The sequence below is a fragment of the Micromys minutus genome, assembly GCF_963924665.1.
Source record: "Micromys minutus genome assembly, chromosome: 25".
NCBI lineage: Eukaryota > Metazoa > Chordata > Mammalia > Rodentia > Muridae > Micromys > Micromys minutus.
Window position 1 is genome coordinate 8492414 of NC_137960.1, and position 22995 is coordinate 8515408.

The window sequence follows — 22995 nt, forward strand, 5'->3', positions numbered from 1 at the left end:
GGCAGGTACTCTGGATGCTACCAGAGAAGAAAAGTAAAACCAACCCAGCAGTAAAATCCTTCAATCTACAATGGTGACCTGCCTGCAAGATACAGTGGTGTAACGGTGGCCCAGCAGCTATGGATTCCTCCTCTAGATCTGTCCTCGGAGCAATGGGAGTGAGTCCACACAGGACATGAATGTCAACAGCAGCAGCATTTTACAAACCAGAAGAGGAGGTAGGCCCAGGGTCCATCAGCTGCTGATCAGAGAGCTAATAGAATGTGGACAGTGTGTGCACGCACAATGGAAGTTACTCAACTGTGACCCCTGGGGAGGCAACTGTGGTACATGCTTCCACATGGAAGGAGCCATGAGGACATATGTTGAGCAATCAGTCATGAAAGTCTGGGCACAATGGTCATCCACTTCTGTGAAACGTACAAAGCAGATTGACCCACAGGTATGCAGAGAGACGAGGCAAGCCCACGGGTCTTGTAAAAGGACACGGGGACTTATGCCGTAGCCAAATTATCCTAAAAATCGGTCGCAGAAATTCACGATACACCAAAAACCATTGAACTGTGCACAGCTGTTACTGTTCCAGCATCGAACTGTGCTGAGCTGTACACACTCAGGACTCTGCTAACAACCACCCAAACAAGCCATTCTTTTGCTATACAAAAAAAAAAAAAAAAAAAAAAAAAAAAAAAAAAACCCTGGGTTGCACAAACTCTTGACTCTACCATCAACAGCATAAGCTTTGAAGAACCTCTGTTTATACCAACAACCATGGGGCCGTGCAAATCCACGACTACATCCACAACCCCCAGGCCACGAAAACCTGTTCCTATACCAACAGCCACTGGGCAGTGCCAATCTGTGACTATCCCAGCAACCACTGGGCCAAGCAACTCATGGCGATACCAACGGCCATTAGGTTATACAAATCTGTGAATGTTCCAGAAACCACCGAGCCACATAAGCCCACGACTACACCATTCGCCATTAGGGCTCCACAGACCCTTGGCTATTTGTCAACCATCGGCTGTGCATGTGTCAACCATCCATGTGTCAACAATCGCCCCACAGGGCAGTACAGACCTGTGACTGCACCAATCACCACCGGGCCAAAGTTTACACAGACTGAGCCAGCACACTTGTCCCTGATGGGGATGTCATATGAACAAGGAAGCCCCTCCTGACCCAGGGTTACTGTAACCAAGTGTCTCTCTGTGACCTGGATCAGCCCAGGACTTTGTGCCACTGCTGGGAGCATTAAGAAAGCCAGGCCGGGTTGGAGAGACGGCTCAGCAGTTGAGAACACCGGCTGCTCTTCCAGAGGACCTGAGTTCAAATCCCAGCAACCACATGGTGGCTCACAACCATCTGTAATGAGATCTGATGCCCTCTTCTGGTGTGTCTGAAGACAGCTACAGTGTACTTATATATAATAAATGAATTTTTAAAAAGAAGAGAGAGAGAAAGAAGGAAAAGAAAGAAAGAAGGAAAAGAAATAAAGGAAGGAAGGAAGGAAGAAAGAAAGAAAAAGAAAGAAAGAAAGCCAGCTCACCTTCACCAGAAGAAAAACTACCACTGACCTTGGGTGGAAGGTTGGGGACTCTCAAGGTGACGATAATGGAGAATTCTTCAGGGAAGAGATTGCAGTTGGAGAAGATTCTAGAGGTGGGGAAGCTGGTGGTACGGGGTTTGGTGGCTGACAACTGGAGGCCCCGCACACCCTCTGCCTGCACCATCCGAATTCCACCTGTAGCTCCATTCAAAGGGACTACCTCTGCCAGAAGGTCCAGGGGACGAAGGTCTGCGGCAAAGACATAACGGGGCAGGGGTTAGGTGATGGCTGTGTAACGTGGCAGCCATGAGGGTTCGTTTCCAGAGTCCAAGTGTTTTTGGATTTTACATCATCAAGGCTGTTTGAGCCATGTTAGAGCTACGGTGTCAGGTTGTGAATCCCAAACCAAGTAAACAAACAGGAAATCTAGGATGGTGCCCAAGAGCAGACCTCCTGCATGGCTGACCCATGGCAAGAAGCAGTCACAACAGGTAGTTCTCGGGCCGTAGCTTAGCACGGGGGGGGGGCACTACTTTACACACACACACACACACACACACACACACATACACACAGAGAGGGAGAGAAAACCATCTCTGAGGACATCTGCAGAGGCACTGCCCTGCAAACTGTGGTGAACACTGTTTTTGCCACTGTCCTCACAGCCAGGGAATGTTTTTAAATGCCCAACATAAGCCTCACTTTGCCTTTAAAATTGTCCCCGTCTCAGCCTTCTTGAGCTTGCCAACAGTTTACCACTGTGTGGGTTCCCATTACATTCTGTCACTGCCCTGTGGAGATGGGGTGTCAATGTATGCCTCACTTAGCCCTGGGAGCGTTAAGCATGGCTATCCCCGTTTTACCAGTGAAGAAATGGAGGCATCTAACACAACGGCGATTCTGTCTCCCCTTTACGTTCATAAGCAAGAGGGACGATGGCAGGGGGTGGGTGATCCACGTGGTAGCAGAGTTCAGTCAATATCCAAAACTGTGCCACGATAAAGATATGTCTCACCACAGGCCCAAAGTGCCGGGGCTAGCCCATCATCAATTGACTCCTCTAAAACCATGAGCTAAATTAATTCTTTCCTTTCTCTCAGTTAATGATCTTGGGAATTTCATGGCAGAACCGGTGAGAAGCCAACTGGCAAAGGAAAGGCTAGGTGCCCCTGCCCGCTGTGGTCACACAGAACCTGGCCTGCTTCCCGGAAGGTCCAGGAAACGTTGCTTCCGCAGTAGAGCACACGGAGAATGGGGCCTTGGTTTCTAACCACCACCTGCGGGAGAGCGGCTGAGCTGGGAATGAAGCACGTACGAAATGAGACGGACCGGACAGGGGCTGAGGGGCCAAGGACAAGGTAGGAAGAGCCCAGAGCAAGCTAGTGGCTGCGTGAGGCAAAACAAACAAGGAACCAGTGAAGGAACGGGAGACGGGTGGGCTTAGTCTTAGACATAGTTCACAGTTCAGCGCACGGTGTGCAGTGATCAGGAGGGTGGTCAGGAGGCAGACCCCACAGAACCATGATACCCAGACAGAGGACAGGGTTCGGGGTGGAGGCAGAAATGATAGGCAATGGCTCTAGAGAAACCGGCTGTTGGAAATTTCCAGAAACTCCCGGCTTGCGTTAGCAACAGTAGCTCGACCAGCAGAGGCTTATGATTCTGGGTCCCACAGGCCACCTCATGCACGAGACTTTGGCCCCACATGAGGCCCCATTTGGCTGGGAGAAAGACAGGTGGCCATCAGCGATGTGGTGCAAGTCAAGTAAGACCTCTTCTTAGGAATCGAGGTCACGGGAAGGAAGGGATGATGGTGGGGCCTTTTCCAAGCCTTGTGACAGACAGTGCTGTTGATGGCTGTATGTAGTGAAGCCGGTCCTGAGGAAAAGCAATGGCCAGCAGGAACATCTGCATTTGGTGACAGGCTTGGTGGAGTGCGGGCCTGCTCCCAAGCAGACGGCCTGAAATGTGACCCCTTTGAAGATGCTGGGTATGAGATCTTGGACCTGCACAGATGACTGTACTCTAGAATAGAGTATTTGTATGTGACCAAGGTGTTGGGAGGGAGGGTCTCTAGGTGGGCTACATTCCAAGGGTGTCCTTATAAAAAGGGATAATTTGAACTCAACCCATGGGAGAAAGCAGCAGCAAGGGACAAGCCACAGAGCCAACAATGCTGGTGTCCCTGGAAGCCAGGTGGCCTGGGCAGTCCTCTTGGCTCAGACCAAGCAGCGATGACATCTAAGTGTCAGTCTCCATGATGACACCACAGATGGTGATACCCCAGTTAGCTATACACTTCTGGCTGCACTCTCTGAGGAAACTGATACTACCCTGTCAGGAAATCATACTTTTGCTACCGTGAAACCCCACAGGCTAACCACGAGCACATTCGTACAAAGGCCTGCTCCAGCCCAAGAAGCCCAGAGCCAGGAGTGAATCATGGCCACATGTCCCTCTGTCACCAACAGTACCTCACAGCAGTCCTGCCTTACTCCCAAACAACCCAGGAAGAAAGACCATGTGATCAATACAAATATAACTTGTGGGCTATGAGACTAAACAGGAGGCGGGCCCCAGCAACACGTGCGGCAACCCCAGGAAACAAAAACAGAAACAGAGCCAACAGAAACCAGGAAGGCCTGCTCGTGGGCTGGGCCAGAGAGGAGTATAAAGGCAGGGTGTCCTACACCTGACACATGAACACACACATTTACTCAACACACATTCACTCAACACACACTCACCCTCTTCCAGCCAACCCCACCATGGCCGCCTCCACCAGGTCCGTCTGCTCTGACGCTTGCACCAACGCCTCCTGGCAGGTGGATGACTGTCCAGAGAGCTGCTGTGAGCCCTGCTGCTGTGCCCCCAGCTGCTGCCAGTCCAGCTGCTGCCAGCCCAGCTGCTGTGCCCCCAGCTGCTGCCAGTCCAGCTGCTGTGCCCCAGCCCCCTGCCTCACCCTCGTCTGCACCCCAGTGAGCTGTGTGTCCAGCCCCTGCTGCCAATCTTCCTGCTGCACACCCTCATGCTGCCAGCAGTCTAGCTGCCAGCCAGCTTGCTGCACCTGCTCCCCCTGCCAGCAGCCCTGCTGCGTGACCCTTTGCTGCAAGCCTGTGTGCTGCACACCCATCTGCTCTGGATCATGCTGCCAGCAGTCTAGCTGCCAGTCCTCCTGCTGCCAGCCCTCCTGCTGTGTGCCTGTGTGCTGCAAGCCTGTGTGCTGCACACCCATCTGCTCTGGAGCCTCCTCCTGCTGCCAGCCCTCCTGCTGTGCTCCTGTGTGCTGCAAGCCTGTGTGCTGCAAGCCCTGCTCCAGCCTGTCCCTGCTGTGCCGCCCTGTGTGCAGACCTGCCTGCTGTGTGCCCAGCTCCTCTTGCTGTGCCTCCTCCTGCCAGCCCAGCTGCTGTCGCCCAGCCTCCTGTGTGTCCCTGCTGTGCCACCCTGCCTGCTCCAGACAGGCCTGCTGTGGACAGAAGTCCAGCTGCTGATGACCTGGTTCTGGTGTCAGCTGGCTCAGGTCCTTCCTTGGGGCTCCTCTCGGCCTCTCCAGTCTGATCCTGATCTGGGATAGACTTCCCCCAGGATGGAGCCTCCAACTTGTCTCTTGTGACTTGACCTCTCCTGCTGCTTCCCAGGAGGTCCGCTGGTCCTCTGGGACTCTGTCTCTCCTGTCCCTCTGCTCTGGTTGCTTGCCCCCAACACCAGCCTGTCAGCAGCCCACGGCTTCAATAAACTCTTTCTAACTAACTCTCTTAATATTGTTTTTATGTCTGAGTACACTGTCGCTGTCTTCAGACACACCAGAAGAGGGCATCGGATCCCACTACAGATGGCTGTGAGCCACCATGTGGTTGCTGGGAATTGAACTAGGTACCTTGAGAAGAGCAGTCAGTGCTCTTAACCGCTGAGCCATCGCTCCAGCCCCTCTAACTAACTCTCATGCTTGGGAACATGTGGTTCAAGTAAATGTCCATCTCCTTAGCCAGGAATGTTTCAGGAAAAAAACATTCTTTGGGCTCAGCAGTTGACAAGGGACAGTAGCCACCTCCCTGGCCCTGAGGGGCGTGTCACAGTATGACTTAAGGCTCCTCTTCCAAAAGTTCAGCCTTCTGTGATCCCTATAGGACAGTGGGTACCCCAGGTGTGGGTAGAGGTTCTTCAGTCCTCTAGAAGCCAACCCATCCACTGCTCCTTTTGATTTCTCTAGAGACACCTAAGTGAAGTCACACCTATGGCTCCAGGCACTGTGGCCCCTGGGCCTGGGCTGCCCAGTGAGTCCTGCCTACCGATTTGCCACTGGATATACAGAGAGGAACCTGAGAAATTCATCTGGAAATAAAATCCTTGTGGGGCTGAAGGGACACAGGACTATAAAGACATAGGGACACACGGCTCGACAGGCAGCACTAGGTCTCCACTTACAAAGGGCTATGGGTGTCAGCTCTCTCTGATGTGGAGAAGACACAGTCTGCACCTGGTTCACCAGTGAATGAGCAACGCAGCAAGATCTGGAAACTTCTACTCTGATACCAGGGTCAGCCGACCATTATCCCCAATGAAGCGAGGATGTTAATGTCTGTGTCCCCATACCACCCCAGACACCACTGGCTGGGCCATGCCTTCCCTCACTGAACCCTTCCTGTCCCCCCATCCCTGGCCTGCATCCATCTGTACCCAGAATCCCCAAGGGTCAAGCTGTTCATCAAGGTCTCAGTCTTCTCCCAGTCCATTTCCTTCCTAGCTGTTTTGACTGAGTCCCACTTTCCTCTCTCCAAACAACTGTTTTTACCCGTTCCTTCAGCACCCCTCAACCTTCCACACCAGGTACCCCCCACATCCCTGCTTTGGGGACCCCTGAGGACACGTGTCCAGACAGCAAGTCAGAGTGTACAGACAGCTGTACTGTTTCTTTTAAGCAAATGTTTCTGCTTTGTTCTGTGACGACTGAGTCCTCGCTCTCCTCAAAGGCTTCCTCACAACTGCACTGTTGTCTCTGCTACATAAGCTACTTTGCGCCATGCTGTGACCATTATCTGACAAGAAGGGAGGCAGGGTTTATCTCAGTTCAGGGTATGACAGTTTAGACCTTCATTGGGAGGACGTGGGGGTTGGGAGTAGGGAGAGCCAGGGCAGTAGCAGGGACATGAGGTGCCTGTTCACATCTTAGCAGAGGCAGAGCGAAGACAGGAAGTGAAGTCAGGTTACAACCCTCAAGTCCCGCCCTCTAGAAAGCTACTTCCTCCAATCAGTTTCTATCTCCCAGGAGTTCTATGTCCTAAAGTCCCGCCCCCTAGGAAGCTACTTCCTCCAATTTTTATCTCCCAAAGAGTCTACATCGTCAAGTCCCGCCCCCTAGGGAGCTACTTTTTCCAGTAAGTTTCTACTTCCCAAAGGTTCTACAACCTTAGACACTGACGCCTGGGGGAACATCGCTCATCTAAGCCACACCCCTCGGGATTGTGGAGAGTTGTCTCTACAATACCAGCACATGCCATATGTTGGCTTTTATGTTCTTTAGTCAGCCACACCTGCATTGCGCTGGTGACTGACAGTGTGAGCATCTTGTGTGGCTTTGGTGACATGTCAGCTCACAAATCATGTACTTATTTTTCTTAAATCGGGTTTTTTTTTTGTGTTTATATTATTAAAGTACATCCTCTTCGTGATTCCTGGATGCCCTCCATATTAACATAAATACTGCAAACCTTCTTCCCACGGGTGGCTTTAGCTTGTCAATTTCCTCAGAATTTAGCGGAATCCTCTAACAAAGCCTTTGTCTTCAGTGACCTTTCTGATAACTTAACCCAGAACCACACAAACTATTCCTAGGCTCCTGTTAATGTTTGAGTGTGAAATGTCCCCTTGTGTATTTGAACATTGGGTGACTGGCTGGTAGTGCTGTCTTGGGAGACTGTGGAATGTCTGGGACATGGAGCCTGATGGCAGGGGAGGGACAGAAGTGCAACCTGACAAGGATTCCAGCCCTCCTTCATCATCCATATCTGGAACCAAATAGTACTGCAAAGGATTTGACCAAATAATCATCTTTGAGACCGTTCCTAACGCATCAGCACCTGCTTCAAAATGGTCAATAAACTGGGTAAAGAAGCTCTCTTGGCTTTATTCTGCATTTGACTTGAGCATTTTTTTGTCAAATCCTTTCCAGATTTCCATTTGATCTTGGTGGACTTTGAAGACTGGAAGAGACTTAGCTACCTGGAGACTCCCTTGGATGAGACAAGAGATCAGGGATCGATGCAAAAGCAAGAGGCTTATTAGCGCAGTGCATCCAGAGGAGAGGAAACCCCCAGCCATCCATCAGTACAGATTTTATACCCTTAGTAACGGGTGGGCTACAGCAATGGTGACCAGGCATGCAAGCATTGGTGGGTTTAGTTGACTTTTAAGTCGCTTGGCTGCTACCAATGTGGGTTGCATCTCAGGACCTATGCCCTACATTTCAGGGGCTGCCCAGATAAGACACTCCTCCCTGGAAAGAAGTGCTGCTTGATACACGGGTTGTATATCACGACCCTTATCCTACATTCCAGGGCTGCCCGAATAAGGTTGAAGCACTCCTTCCTGGAGGGTGTGGGACCGAAAAAGCCATCGGTGGGAGGGGGAAGCTGTAAGGAGGGTGTGGGACTGTAAAAGTCCTTAGGGTCCCTAATCACCACTCTCATTCAGATGAAATTCCTTGGAGAGAACTTTATTTTCAAAGTAAGGATTTTCATCAAAATAAGAACCTATTCTGTAACCTGATTTTAATGTCTTCAAATTCTGTTGCATCCTCTCTGGTCAAACAATGCAGGGCCTCCTCGTCTTCCTCCCCAAGCAGTGCAGACACCCATGGATGGTTGACAAATGCTACCCAAAAAAATTTGGGATTTGGGAGATCAATTCTGACCTCTTCTAAAACAAGAATGGTTGGAGGAATTTGTTATATTTTTGTTCTACTTTCAAAATTTCCCCCTTGCCTTCTTCATTAAGTCTTATCTATTTCATTTTGTACTTTATCGAGATGTTAAATTGCTTCATGTTGTTCTTTTTCTCCCTTCGGAGACCGACTTGTCCTCCAGCTTCGGGGCAGCAGTGGTTCTGGGTCTCTCGGGCTGAGGCAGGGTCACAGATTGTTGCTTCAGGGAAATGGCACATGGAAGGTGGCCAGGATCTCACTATATATCCCTGGCTGTCCTGGAGCTGGCTATGTAGACCAGGCTAGCCTTGAATTCATAGAGATCCATCTGCCTCTGTCCTGATGGTGGCACCCTACCATCTACTACACGAGATTGCAATTGTGTAGAAATATAGTTCGTCACCTAATGTGAGGTGGGGGTGAGGTGTGTCTTGTCCTCTTGAGACCTCAGGTACCGTGAGATTGGCACCATTTCTCCCATAAAGGCCAAAAATCTGATTATGAGGCCACTTGGAATCTGTGGGTTCTTTGTGTCTTAGTTAGGGCTTTACAGCTGTGAACAGACACCATGACCAATGCAACTCTTATAAAGACAACATTTCATTGGGGCTGGCTCACAGGTTCAGAGGTTCAGTGCATTATCACCAAGGCAGGAACATGGCAGCATCCAGGCAGGCATGGTGCAGGAGCTGAGAGTTCTATGTCTTCATCTGAAAGCTCCTAGTAAAATACTGGCTTCCAGGCAACTAGGATAAGGGCCTTAAAGCCCATGCCCACAGTGATACACCTACTCCAAAAAGGCCACACCTCCAAATAGTGCCACTCCCTGGGCCAAGCATATTCAAACCGAGACACTATCTCAAAGACCTTGGATGGTTAAACGTGTCTACCCAAAGCATCCCTATAGACTCTGCCATCTCCCCAAGTGTAGGCAGAGCTCAGGCCTCTGGGGATGCCTGCGCACACCAGGCACATCCCCTGTGCTACTGCTGACTGACTGGGAATCTAGACGGTAGCCTCCATCGCATGAAGCACCAAAGAGAAGGTTTCCCCCGGTGTGAACAAGTCTCCATGTTCTCAGGCCTAAGGCAGCTCACCAATAGCTGTGTGAGGATGTGACCTGTCAGGGTGGGGCAGGGCCCCTCATGTCCACACCGACTTCGTCCTGCTTATGTGGGCTTCAACAATTGTATTAGCACCTGGACTGGGGTGGTGTCTTCTCCCCACCATCAGAGTAGGCCAAGGCCGGAGAATGGGTTCAGGAGCTGCTTTAATACTGGTCTTAGGCATTGTGAGCCACAGACTGAGCTTGTAGCCAGTGCCGGGTACATGGCCACCTACTGCCAAGGCACCTGCCTATCCTAGAGCAAGAGCTTGAAAAATGGGAGCATCACTTCCCACCTTCACCCTCTGCAAGCTGAGTTCATCTGTCGATCACTGGAGGAGTCAGGACCATCCCCGCACGCCAACACAGTCTCATCCCAAGCAAGATTCTAGGTTTCTAAAGACATCACAGATGTCCCAGTGTGCCTGGCCTGTGTGCCCCATCACAGTGTGCTTGCCTTCCAACCACAGCCTGACCCCTCCTACACACTGACGCTCTCTGCCTTTAGACCCCAGCGAAGTCCACATTTCTACTCACAGATGCATGGCCCAGACCTGATTCCAGTTGCTAGCACACACTAGCTCCGCTGACCACGGGAAGGTGGCAGAGCACAGGTGAGCTGAGGCAGCGCTTGGCAGGCACCTGAGGAAGTGTTGCCAGAGCTTTTGTGGCGAGCACAGGGCATGGAACGGCCTGCTAAGGTTTGATTGGCATCATATAGAGAAGATGCATTTACAAAGCACAGTGACAGAGAGCTGTTCTCTGAATGGGCACAAATAGGCTCCAAAGGACAGTGGACTGCTGGCTGCAGAGAGAGTTAAGAGATAGCAGTGAAGACCATGGGAGTCTACACAAGTTCAGTCTGGGTCTTTATTGTTCAGAAGACTCAAGAAGAATGGTCTCAACCAGGTGACATTGTTTGACCTGGAGAGGGCAGGGGCAGACAGAAGGGCCATGGTCTGCCCTGGTGCATACATTCTGTGATCTCCAGCTCTTCAGTACTGACAAGGGGACAGGCTCATTAGCAGCTGGACTTCTGGCCACAGCAGGCCTGTCTGGAGCAGGCAGGGCGGCACAGCAGGGACACACAGGAGGCTGGGCGACAGCAGCTGGGCTGGCAGGAGGAGGCACAGCAAGAGGAGCTGGGCACACAGCAGGCAGGTCTGCACACAGGGCGGCACAGCAGGGACAGGCTGGAGCAGGGCTTGCAGCACACAGGCTTGCAGCACACAGGAGCACAGCAGGAGGGCTGGCAGCAGGAGGAGGCTCCAGAGCAGATGGGTGTGCAGCACACAGGCTTGCAGCACACAGGCACACAGCAGGAGGGCTGGCAGCAGGAGGACTGGCAGCTAGACTGCTGGCAGCATGATCCAGAGCAGATGGGTGTGCAGCACACAGGCTTGCAGCAAAGGGTCACACAGCAGGGCTGCTGGCAGGGGGAGCAGGTGCAGCAAGCTGGCTGGCAGCTAGACTGCTGGCAGCATGAGGGTGTGCAGCAGGAAGATTGGCAGCAGGGGCTGGACACGCAGCTCACTGGGGTGCAGACGAGGGTGAGGCAGGGGGCTGGGGCACAGCAGCTGGGGGCACAGCAGCTGGACTGGCAGCAGCTGGGGGCACAGCAAGGAACACAGCAGCTGGGCTGGCAGCAGCTGGACTGGCAGCAGCTGGGGGCACAGCAGCAGGGCTCACAGCAGCTCTCTGGACAGTCATCCACCTGCCAGGAGGCGTTGGTGCAAGCGTCAGAGCAGACGGACATGGTGGAGGCGGCCATGGCAGGGTTGGCTGGAGGAGGGTGAGTGTGTGTTGAGTGAGTTTGTGTGAGTGTGTGTGTATGAGGTGCTGAGCCCTTGGCTTTTATTCTCCTCCGTGGCCATCTTCTTCCTTGTTTGCTGACACAGCAGCCTCATTAACACGGTTCCTTGTTTAGCTGACAACTGTCTCTCACCTTGTAAACATCCTGAGTATATGCACATCTGTTGGTCTTTCTCACCTCTGGGGGGCTCCACACTGAACCGGACAAGATGCATCTTTGTAAATAGGTACCTTAGAGGCTGTGTGCCAAATGTTTCACATCTCCACTCCCTTGGACAATGCTAGAGATCGGTATGAGTTGCCCCACTACAGGGGACCTGTGGGTCCTGTTTCTAGAATGGGTTCTCGGTGCGGAACGTCTCTGAGTCTCAGTATGTAATGTGTGCAAAGGCACAAGTTGTGTTATTCAGTGACTGTGACAGACTGTCAAAGACCCTAGCCCTGGGCTAATGTGCAGCCTTATAATGTGGTGGGCATGCCTCATTCCAAGGGTCAGCACTGCAGCAGCTGCCCCCAGGATGCTGATGTCTTAGGAGAGCTTCTCCTGCTGTAGAAGAAGCCACATCTCATAAGCTGTGTCTAGATGGACTGCCTGAGGAAGATGAGGCTCCACAGCCAAAGCAAAATGGAAGCACCGAACCTTAAATGTCTCAATGGCTGTGTGAGCGAAAAGAGGATCTGCCCAAAGGAACCATCAGGGGTTGGTACACCTCTGCAAAGGTTTGTTGTAACAGATCTCCCAATGCACAGGTTATAAAGCAAATATGTGTTATTTTGAGTCACACAGCAACAGGGGACACATACACGGACCCATCTAGAACTCTATTAGCTGTTAAAAGAGACAAATCTTTACAGGATTACATAAAATAAACATCTTGAATTAAGCTAAAAAATGTGGTGGGTCAGATATGATACCATTTGTGTTGTTAAACTCTATAAATGTAGAGACATGCTTGTGCATACACATACACATTATATGCATATATAGAGGATGGATAGATAATAAATAATGGGTGGGTGGATGGATAGATGAGCAATGGCTAAGTAGTTGACTGGATAGATAAATGCATAGGTGGGTGAATGGGTAGAAAGATGAATGGACAAGTAGATGAATGGATGTGGTAATACACAGGTTAGTGGATGGATGGATGGATGGATGGATGGATGGATGGATGGATGGATGGATGGATAGATGGATGGATGGATAGATGGATGAATGGATGGATAGATGAGGGGGTAAGTGGATAGATGAATGGTTAGGTAGCTGGATGGATACATGGGCTAATGGATGAGTGGTTTGGTGAGTGGGAGGCTGAGGATGGATGGGTGGATGAAAGGAAGAAAAGATGGATAGATAGATCAATAGATGGATAAATGGATGGATGAATGATCAGTTGGATAAATAGGTAAATGAATAGATGAATAGATAAATAGTCAGATGGATAGATGGATGGATTGTTGGGTGGGTGGGTGGATGGATGGATGGATGGATGGATGGATAAATAAATGGTCAGATGGATAGATAGGTAGATGAATGGATGGGTAGACAGATATGTAGATGGATGGATAGATGAATGGATGGATGGATGGTTGGGTGGGTGGATGGATGGATGGATGGATGGATGGATGGATGGATGGTCAGATGGATAGATAGGTAGATGGATGGATGAGTAGACAGATATATAGATGGATGGATAGATGAATGAATGGATGATAGGCAAAAAGTAAATCCTTACCATTTCTGGATTCTGATTTTTTACTTTCTAACATTTATCTCCACCCCCAGATCTACTTGTGACCTTTCTGTGGCCATCCAGGGAGAGACACAGAGCAGAGAACCTTGAGTCACATGTCCCCAGCTAGGCAGGAGGATGTAATAACAAGGCTCTGCCTTCTGGTTTTGACTCATCCAGAAAACAAGCCACACCGGGGTCTCCTCGGCACCGTGTTTGCAGGGGCTGTGCTCTCATCTTGCCAGGGAACGCCCCCAATGGGTGCTGAAGCCCTATGTGCTGTGACACTAGTGCTGAGGGTACCTCAGAGATAGTCCCTAAGCTCAGACCTAGCTCGTCTGCTGGTGAGGCCAATGGTAATGAGTCCACCATGTGGATGGCTCAAGGACCATTGGACACAAGCACATCAGACAAGCTCCTGTACGGCACATGTAATGACCAAAGGGGCTCATGGGAAATGGAGGGACTCTATGTGAACCCCAGCGGCAACTGGTCAGTTCAATCCCTGCCAGTGGCTCCCACATCTCAACCACTAGGATGAGGAGGACGGGCTCTGAATGTGTGCATCGTACATGTGTGTGCATACATGTAGCGAGACGCTGGTCACCACTGGCTTCAGATGAAGCCTAACTTCCAGATGCATCTTCTGCCCTGGGCTCTAAGTACATATGAGATTCAGCTTTATGGATACTCATCCCAGTGCTTGAGAGGCAGGGCTGGGTGACAGGGGCTGCTGAGGACGGGGGACGGACAGCATTGAACAGCTCGAGACAGAGAGTTAAGCGGGTTCCTGGCCCATGCTCTGACCCCGTGGTTTAAACAGAGCATGTGCTTTCTGCTCCTTGGGGTTAGAACCCGAGAGGCTTGTTTTCAGGATGATTCAAAACTGCTAGAAACCGATAGACATCTTCAGCACAGAGGGGGGAGGCTCATCATCCTGCAGCCCTGAGGGCAGGGTGGGCGGCGGGCACAGGGCAGAGCACACAGAATCCTAGCACAAAGCAGAGAGCTGTAGGAGCTGAGGAGACACGCACTGTAGGGGTGGTGGTCACGAACCAGTCACTGCACCCTCAATGGCCTTGGATCGGTCACTGAATGCCTCCGACCACTGGACATTATCACAAATGGCGTACTAGGCTGAGGACATCCCTCCCCTGGCACTAATTCTTGCAGAGGGAGCCAGAGCCCTGGCAGCCGGCCGAGGCTGGGTGACATCCCTGCAGCCCTCCTATGACAGCCCGACCGCACAGCTCACACAGCCTCACAGATGCTCCATCGCTGCTCCCAGCACCACACGCAGGCAGGAAACAGACCTGACAACAACGTCCCAGACAAACAAACACCCGGATGACAGCCATGAGGCTCAGCAACAAGGAAGGGGGGCCAACAACAGCACAGGGGCATAAAAGCCACAGCCCAGCACCTCACACACACCTTCCCACACTCACACACTCACTCACACGCTCACACTCTCCTCCAACCCAGCTCTGCCATGGCCGCCTCCACCATGTCCGTCTGCTCTGACGCTTGCACCAACGCCTCCTGGCAGGTGGATGACTGTCCAGAGAGCTGCTGTGAGCCCTGCTGCTGTGCCCCCAGCTGCTGCCAGTCCAGCTGCTGTGTCCCCAGCTGCTGTGTCCCCAGCTGCTGCCAGTCCAGCTGCTGCCAGCCCAGCTGCTGTGTCCCTTGCTGTGCCCCCAGCTGCTGCCAGTCCAGCTGCTGTGCCCCCAGCTGCTGTGCCCCAGCCCCCTGCCTCACCCTCGTCTGCACCCCAGTGAGCTGCGTGTCCAGCCCCTGCTGCCAATCTTCCTGCTGCACACCCTCATGCTGCCAGCAGTCTAGCTGCCAGCCAGCTTGCTGCACCTGCTCCCCCTGCCAGCAGCCCTGCTGTGTGACCCTTTGCTGCAAGCCTGTGTGCTGCACACCCATCTGCTCTGGATCATGCTGCCAGCAGTCTAGCTGCCAGTCCTCCTGCTGCCAGCCCTCCTGCTGTGTGCCTGTGTGCTGCAAGCCTGTGTGCTGCACACCCATCTGCTCTGGAGCCTCCTCCTGCTGCCAGCCCTCCTGCTGTGCTCCTGTGTGCTGCAAGCCTGTGTGCTGCAAGCCCTGCTCCAGCCTGTCCCTGCTGTGCCGCCCTGTGTGCAGACCTGCCTGCTGTGTGCCCAGCTCCTCTTGCTGTGCCTCCTCCTGCCAGCCCAGCTGCTGTCGCCCAGCCTCCTGTGTGTCCCTGCTGTGCCGCCCTGCCTGCTCCTGCCCCACTTGCTGAGGCCTCTCCTTTGACTTGAAGTCCAGCTTCTGGGTGGAAACTCCTGTCATCCTGGAGGTTGTGGGCTCCCTCTCACCTGGCTTCTCTGCCTGTAGCCAACAACTGTCTACCTTGCTTCTCCAGGATCTTGCAGGAGCCTTGGCTGTCACTTGGTCACCCCCTCTTTCACTTTGGAAGAAGCCCCCCTAACCTCATGAATACCCTAGTAACAGTTCCTACTGGCCCTGCCGAGGAGGGGATCATGGCCCTCTATCATTCAGCCCTGTTTGTCACACAGCAGAAACTTTCTGAAGCTGGACTCTCAGCCACCTTCCTGGGTTGGTGACAGCTCAGCTGTGCATTGCCCAATCCTGGCTCTTCTCCTGGATTCTCAGCCTCTCACCCCTCCCCCACTCAGCTGCACTTGTCAAACTACAATAAACTTTTGACGGATGTGACCAAGCTTGTCCCGGTGTTTGAGTTCTGGCTGTTCACAAGGACACTGAGCTTCTCTCCTCCCACAGTGTCAGGAGCTGGCATTCCTTGTCCACAGTTATGTTCAAGGGATATAATTGTGTTAAGGGACACATGGGTGTCACTCCGACTTTGGTACCTATTCTAGGAGTGGCTTTGGCCACCCTCATTCCCCTTGAACATCTCCAACCTGGTAGGTAACATCGTGGGAAACGCTTTCTCTAGAGAACTTGGGTCTTGGAGGTTCCTACCATACCCTGGTCTTCGGTCTTTATAAAAACAGCTTAACTGGCTCCCTACTCTCCTGAGGGACTGTGGGATTTTGGTGCATGATTGGAGCATTTGATGACCAGGCCACAGAAACTCTGGTCACAAGTCTAAAAGTATGCCTGATAGGTGTGCTTGGGCCTTCTATCCTTATTATAGGTATGGGGTACATCCGTTGGAGAGCCCTAGTTCCTTTCTTCCCAGAACTTGACCCAAAGCTCCTTGGCTGGGGCACCATCTCTGGCCTGCACCCACGCCCTGGTCCAGCCTGTTGCAGTTAGAGTCACACAGCATTTTCTTGACAGTAAATTGATTACAATAATATGCCACTTCCAGACCACAGCTCCTCAGAGCCTGTACTGGCTAGTTTTGTGTCAACTTGACACAAGCTGGAGTTATCACGGAGAAAGGAGCCTCAGTTGAGGAAATGCCTCCATGAGATCCAGCTTTAAGGCATTTTCTCAACTAGTGATCAAGGGAGGAAGGGCCCAGCCCATTGTGGGTGGTGCCATCCCTGGGCTGGTGGTCCTGGGTTCTATTAGAAAGCAAGCTGAGCAAGCCAGGGGAAGCAAGCCAGTAAGTGACATCCCTCCATGGCCTCTGCATCAGCTCCTGCTTCCTGACCTGCTTGGGTTCCAGTCCTGACTTCCTTTGGTGGTGAACAGCAATGTGGAAGTGTAAGCTGAATAAAACCTTTCCTCCCTAACTTGCTTCTTGGTCATGATGTTTTGTGCAGGACTTAGAAACCCTAAGAGAGCCCTTCTGTTCTTAGCTTTAGCACCATAGTGGCAGGGGTGTGGAGGAGGAGGAGGCCTGAGAAAGACTCTGAGCCCAGAAGGGGTCTCACATTCTCATGTCCCTGAGACATCCATGGTGGCTCTGCAGGTGGCTGTTACCTTCACAAAGAGTACCTGACCGACAAGGGACCCAAATTTTGAATTTACAGTAAAAACAAAAATAAATGAATCAGCAAGATGGCAGTGGGTAATTACAGAGATGCCCTGTGGTCGAAGGTGACACCAGTTGGCCATTCCCACCCATGACAAGAAGATATACATGAAGAAGAGACAACTGGCACTGTCAGGGTGCCAAGTGGCCAACTGTCATCAGAGCCACAGAGGCCAGTCACCGTGGGGCCAATGTACAAGAATGATAAGACCCCTACTAACACCTGCAGGGAGGGGGAGGGCCATTGCAGCTCTAAAATCTACTGTGTCCATGACAACACTCAGAGTGCTGTCCTACACAGAGCTTCCCTCCGGAGTGTGGGGACTATGGCTCCTAGGAAGCCGGGCAGATCAGCAAGTGCTGAGGTGACATCCAGGCTGCTGGGCTCATGTGTGCTTGGTGCATTCTGTTCTGTATCTTCTGCTGCTGACAATTCATAATAAAGTACTAAGTAAAAAGACATCAAAACACCACTCTCCTGAACCACAGTTAATAAAACAAACCCAGGACCATAAAAAGAAAGTCACCTTTGGGAAATATAAAGGCATTCTCTCCAGCAAACTCAAAAAGGGGACATACTGTCTCCCAGGATACAGTTAGTGTGGGAGAGGCAGGACTCCAAACAAAATCAAATCCTCAGGTAATATACACAAACAAGATTGAAAGGAGCTATGAGTCAACCCATGAAATCACAAGAGCTTCCAAAATGAATCTTTATAAAGGGAAATTTAAAATTTTACAAGACAACTGGGGAAACCCAGAAATTAGTGAAGTATTGAGTTTGCACCCCTGGAGCCCATATTTTTAAAATAGCTGGGTGTGGCAGTGTGAGCTGTAATCCCCTGTGTTGGGAGGGCAGAGGCAGGAGGGTCCCTGGGGCTAAGGAGTCAGCTAGTCTGTCTGAATCAGTGAGCTTCAGTTTCAAGGGAAGAGCCTATTTCGGAAAAGTCAGGTGGAAATGATGAAGCTAAAAACTGATCCCAATCTCCGGCCTCTACACGCACTCGAAAAATAAACAAGTAATTAAGGAAAGAATTGGAGATGTAAATAAAACTGATTGGTTGTTTATAAAAAGACAATGTAAGTTAAAAATGCTGGCAAATCCAGACCAGAAAAATGATGATAATGATTAATCATGATAAAATAAATAATAAAAGTATATAATATAAATATTTAAGGGATATTACAATATACCGACTTCCAGGGAAAGTCGGTGGTTAAGCACCCCCTCCACATGACTGTGAGTGACAAGAATTAGGGAGAACAAGGACAAAGTCAAATGTTCAACTTAGTGACCAACAAACCTCTTTAGGAAGAGGGAGATAAAAGGGCTCAACAGTATTTAAACCAGATAGAAAACACCAAACAAAATCATAGGACTCAGTAAATGCCTCTTACCAATGACCCTGAACGTAAACGGCCTCAGGCTAAATGAAAGATTCGGACCCTTTGGTCACAGCAGATGCTCAAGCTGATTGTTGTGGTCCAGAAACATCTTTAGGGCCAATGAACTGGCTCAGTGGGTAAAGGAGCTTGACACTAAGCCTGAGGTTGATATTTGGCAACATGGTGGAAAGAGAGAACCAATTTCTGCAAATTGTCCTCTGACCTACACACACACACACACACACACACACACTGACATGTGTACGCATACACAATAAATAAATAAATAAATGTAAGAATATATGTCTTGATGCATCCATGTTCAGGTTTCCATTGCTCTGATAAATAATACTCTGACATAAAGCCACTTATGGGAAGAAGGGATTTATTTAGCCTAAAATTCCAGGTTATAGTTCATCATTGTAGGTAAATCAAAGCAGGAACTTCAAATATTATATCCCTAGTCAAGAAATCACTTACATACACACACACACACACACACACACACACACACACACGCACACGCACACGCACGCACACACCAAGGGAGGGGGAAAGAAAGAGAGAATATAAACACATATGAACCCTTGCTTGCTTTCTCCTCTTTCGTGTAATTCAAGATCCGCTGCCTAAGGAATGGTGCTGCCCACAGTGGCCTGGTTCTTCATACATCAACTAACAATCAAGACAACTCTCACAGACAAGTTCACAGGCCAATCTGATCAAGATAATTCCACATTAAGAATCTCTTCCCTGGTGATCCTAGGTTGTATCAAGTTAATACTTATTAAAACTAGCCAGCTCAACTCATTTTTTAAAAAAAGCACACATGATTGTACAGAAAGGGTCACACATGTCCAGACACATGGATCTGATCATTGCTCAATTCTCTCCAACAGATGATCCTTGGGACAAATTATGAGCAAAGAAAATTCACAATTAAAATGCACCACAGAGCAAATGGCCTTGACAGACACCCACGGAGTGTTCTACTTGACACCCAGGAAATGCACATTCTTCTCAGCACCCCATAGAACTTTCTTAAAAAATCCATCACACTTTATATCACAAGCCAAGACTTAACAAATACCAAAAAAAAAAAAATTATTTCTTGAAGATTGTAATAAAAGTAGAAACCAATATCAAGAAAACCCATTTTTCTACACATTTTTTAATGACAAGTGGGTCAGGGACCAGAGATGTAGCTCAGAGTTCGAGGGCATTTGACACCTTCACGGATCTGGGTTCGGTTCTCCGCACCCATACAGCGATTCACAACAGTCTGTAACTCCAGTTCCAGGGCACACCCTCTTCTGACCTCCTCAGGCATCTGGCACACACGTGATCCACAGATACATGCAAGTAAAACATGCCCGCACATAGATAAAATCCACAAGTCTAAAAACAAGGAGCTGTGAACCCAGAAATTCCATGAATCCTTGTCTTACTTCTATAATGCTTGGACAGGGCTGACCTAGGGACTCCATTTTAACTTTCTCGGCCACCTTCCAGTTTCTCAAACTATAGCTTCTGTGCTATCTTCTCTCTGTCCCTGGCTTCCAGAACTAATCCCATTTTTTGTGGTTCTCACCCTATTGCCCACCAATCAGAACCTCTCAGCCTCATCAGAATCATTCCGCTGAAGAGAGGCTGTCATTAACTTCCTGATCAATTTGCTCAAGGGTCCCTCCTACACCTACTTTTCTCTCTAGGTGACTATTTTGACTGAAATAACTTGGCTCTGTGGGATACAGGCCTCTTCTTCCACAGACTGGCCAAGGGAAAGGCAAACACACCAAACATCTCCTTAAGATGCAGAACCATTGTGGTGGCCACTTCTTCCAGGACACGCAAAAACCCGCTCTGATGGGTAGGACAGATCCTGGGATGCTGTGTAGGTCACCGTGGCCTGGGGAAGAACCTGACCCAGACCCTTTTGCCTCTTCCTGCTATGGGTTCTGCCCACGTAGGTTTCTCTGACTTCCTGGATGAGAAGAAGTTCACCAAGATGATATGTCATCACCCTGGCCAATGTTTGCAGGCTGCTGGCCTCTCCAAGCCAAGCTTCTATCTCTTCTATCTCTTCAAGTGGCTCATTTTAAGCATGGCTAGGAGACTGAGCTATTCCATGTCCTCTCAGGGGCTCCTGTATCCCCGAGCATCAGGCCATCTGTCTAAAACCCTCCTCTCCACCTGCCAAGATGCTTTGAGACCACCAGGAAGCCTCCCCCAAACCTTTGAGCCAAAAGAAAATAAACCTTTAAAAATATATATTAGCAAGAATGCAAATACATGATGATGCACTTCAAATTCGGAAAGGAAGAGCAGTTGGGGCCCCAACGCGGTACAAGGAAGCAGATCGTGTAGTGGAGACGAACCATACAAAGAGCTATCGGAGCAAAGAGCTGGGCATCTTTGTAGCGATGACTAAAACTGAACAACCCTTAGCCAGACTGGCTGAGAGAAAGCGTCAGAGGAACTAATGAAATGATGTACAACTCTAAAGGGTGTTTATTACAGGCACTACTCAAATCTAGACGGTCATCATTATATCATCATAACGTGAAACAGACACGTTCCTAAACATGCACCGCCGAGCAGAATTAGGTCAAAGGGCAAGCAGCACCCAGACGGTACCACAATGGTCAGTGAGTATGAACCAGTGGTCACCTCATAGCAAAGAAAAGCTCAAGGCCTTCCTGCAATCTACCAGAACCTCCAGGAAGAGCTTCACCAACATTCCCCAGTCTGTTGAGAAACCAGGAAGGGGCCCCACCTACCTGACGCTGTTAAGCCGATGTGACCCTGAAACCAAACCCTAATAAAGACACAACCGAGACCAAACACACAGATGTCCCCTCCACTCCCCTAATAGACACGGACGCGAGAGTTCTCAACAAAGTATTTCTGACAGAATTCAACAGTGTCTTGAAAGACCATACGGCATGACCGAGCTAGTTTCCTTTAGGGATGCAGTCTGTTGGAACACCGATCAATCAGTGCAGTCCGGCACGTCAATAGACTGGGGGTCAGAATCCCACGGCCATCTGGATGGATGCCCTTGATAAAGTTTCAATATGAACAGCCATTCGTATTAGAAAGCCCTAAAGAAACGAGGAATAGCACAGCCTATCTCAACCCAAAATGTTACATACTTCCAGCCCACGTCATACTTAATAGTGAAGAAAGATCTGAAAGCAAGAGTGGAGCAAACGTTAGGCACTGTTAGGTCTCAGGCTGCCCCACCGCCAGCAGGACTATAGAAGGATTTCTGGAAGTTAGATAAAGCCAGTGTTGTTCGAGAACTTGTAAAGTGTGTCCCCCTTCTGTCAAAAGAAGGCTCTCCCATTGCAATCTCTGGCATATGGAGGACCTCCAGACTCCTAGAGCCCCTTCTCACAAATACTCCTCACACATTCCAAAGCCCCAGCATCTTGGCTTTTCTCAACTCTCTAGGCTCCCCTCCTCCCAGAGACCCCACTGTTCTCTACATAATGGCAAGGTTTCTGTAGACTAGCTAAATACAAGACCCATTTATAGACAAAAATGTGCCAGCAGGCTAGAGAGATGGGTAAAGAACTTTCTGCACACGCGTGAGGGCCTGAATGGATTCCCAGCACCAAGGTGAAATTTGGGTACAGCGGCAAATGTCTTTACCCTCAGCACTGAGGAGGTGGAAACAGAAGGATCCCTGGAGCTCACTGGCCAGCCGGTCTAGCTGAATTTAAAAAGCTTCAGCTTCTGTGAGAGCTCTTGTCTCAAAAAACTAAGGTGGGGGGTTGTAGAGGAAGGCACTTGTGCTGGCTGGTTTGGTGTCAGCTTGACGCAAGCTGGAGTTATCACTGAGAAAGGAGCCTCAGTTGAGGAAATGCCTCCATGAGATCCAGCTGTAAGGCATTTTCTCAACTAGTGATCAAGGGGGGAGGCCCAGCCCATTGTGAGTGGAGCCATCCCTGGCCCAGCCCATTATGGGTGGAGCCATCCCTGGCCCAGCCCATTGTGGGTGGTGCCATCCCTGGGCTGGTAGACCTGGGTTCTATAAGAAAGCAAGTGAGCGAGCCAGGGGAAGCAAGCCAGTAAGTAACATCCCTCCATGGCCTCTGCATCAGCTCCTGCTTCCTGACCTTCTTGAGTTCCAGTCCTGACTTCCTCTGGTGATGAGCAGCAATGTGGAAGTGTAAGCTGAATAAACCCTTTCCTCCCCAACTAGCTTCTCCGTCATGATGTTTGTGTAGGAATAGAAACCCTGACTAAGACAGCACTCAATACTGACCTCAAGGCCCCCTTCCCCCAGATTAAAAAACATGCCTAAATATCTCCAGGAAAAGATGGCCTTTTCAACAAATGGTGCTAGGAAAACCAGATTGTGGTTCATGCCTTGGATCAAAAGAATAGAAGCCCTGTGTCCATTTGCAGAAAGCTTCCAGAGGATGTATGTGCTCTACCAAAATAAGGGCAACAGCCCAAAAAGAGCTCACAAGGAGCCGCCACTGAAGACAGAGAAAGGAAACAGCCAAAGAAATAATGAAGAAAATTCTGGACAGCAGCAGACCT

The 22995-nt window shown here is 50.3% G+C and overlaps 2 protein-coding genes across 2 annotated transcripts in view; one reads left to right on the forward strand and one right to left on the reverse strand.

Annotated features, from left to right (window-relative positions):
- The window catches only part of TSPEAR (thrombospondin type laminin G domain and EAR repeats), a gene marked incomplete at both ends in the record, with an annotated part of 153565 nt that overhangs the window by 50639 nt on the left and 79931 nt on the right, over positions 1-22995 (reverse strand). Inside the window, one exon of the mRNA XM_080937782.1 lies at positions 1581-1801. Coding sequence (XP_080793908.1) covers positions 1581-1801 — 221 coding nt within the window. The remainder of the gene's footprint in view (positions 1-1580; positions 1802-22995) is intronic.
- LOC308436683 (uncharacterized protein) lies at positions 4321-15387 on the forward strand (the record flags this gene model as incomplete). The annotated part of the gene is made up of 4 exons (XM_080937688.1): positions 4321-5030; positions 10458-10533; positions 10623-11368; positions 14607-15387. The coding sequence occupies 4 exons, from the start codon at positions 4321-4323 to the stop codon at positions 15385-15387; spliced, it is 2313 nt and encodes a 770-aa protein (XP_080793814.1).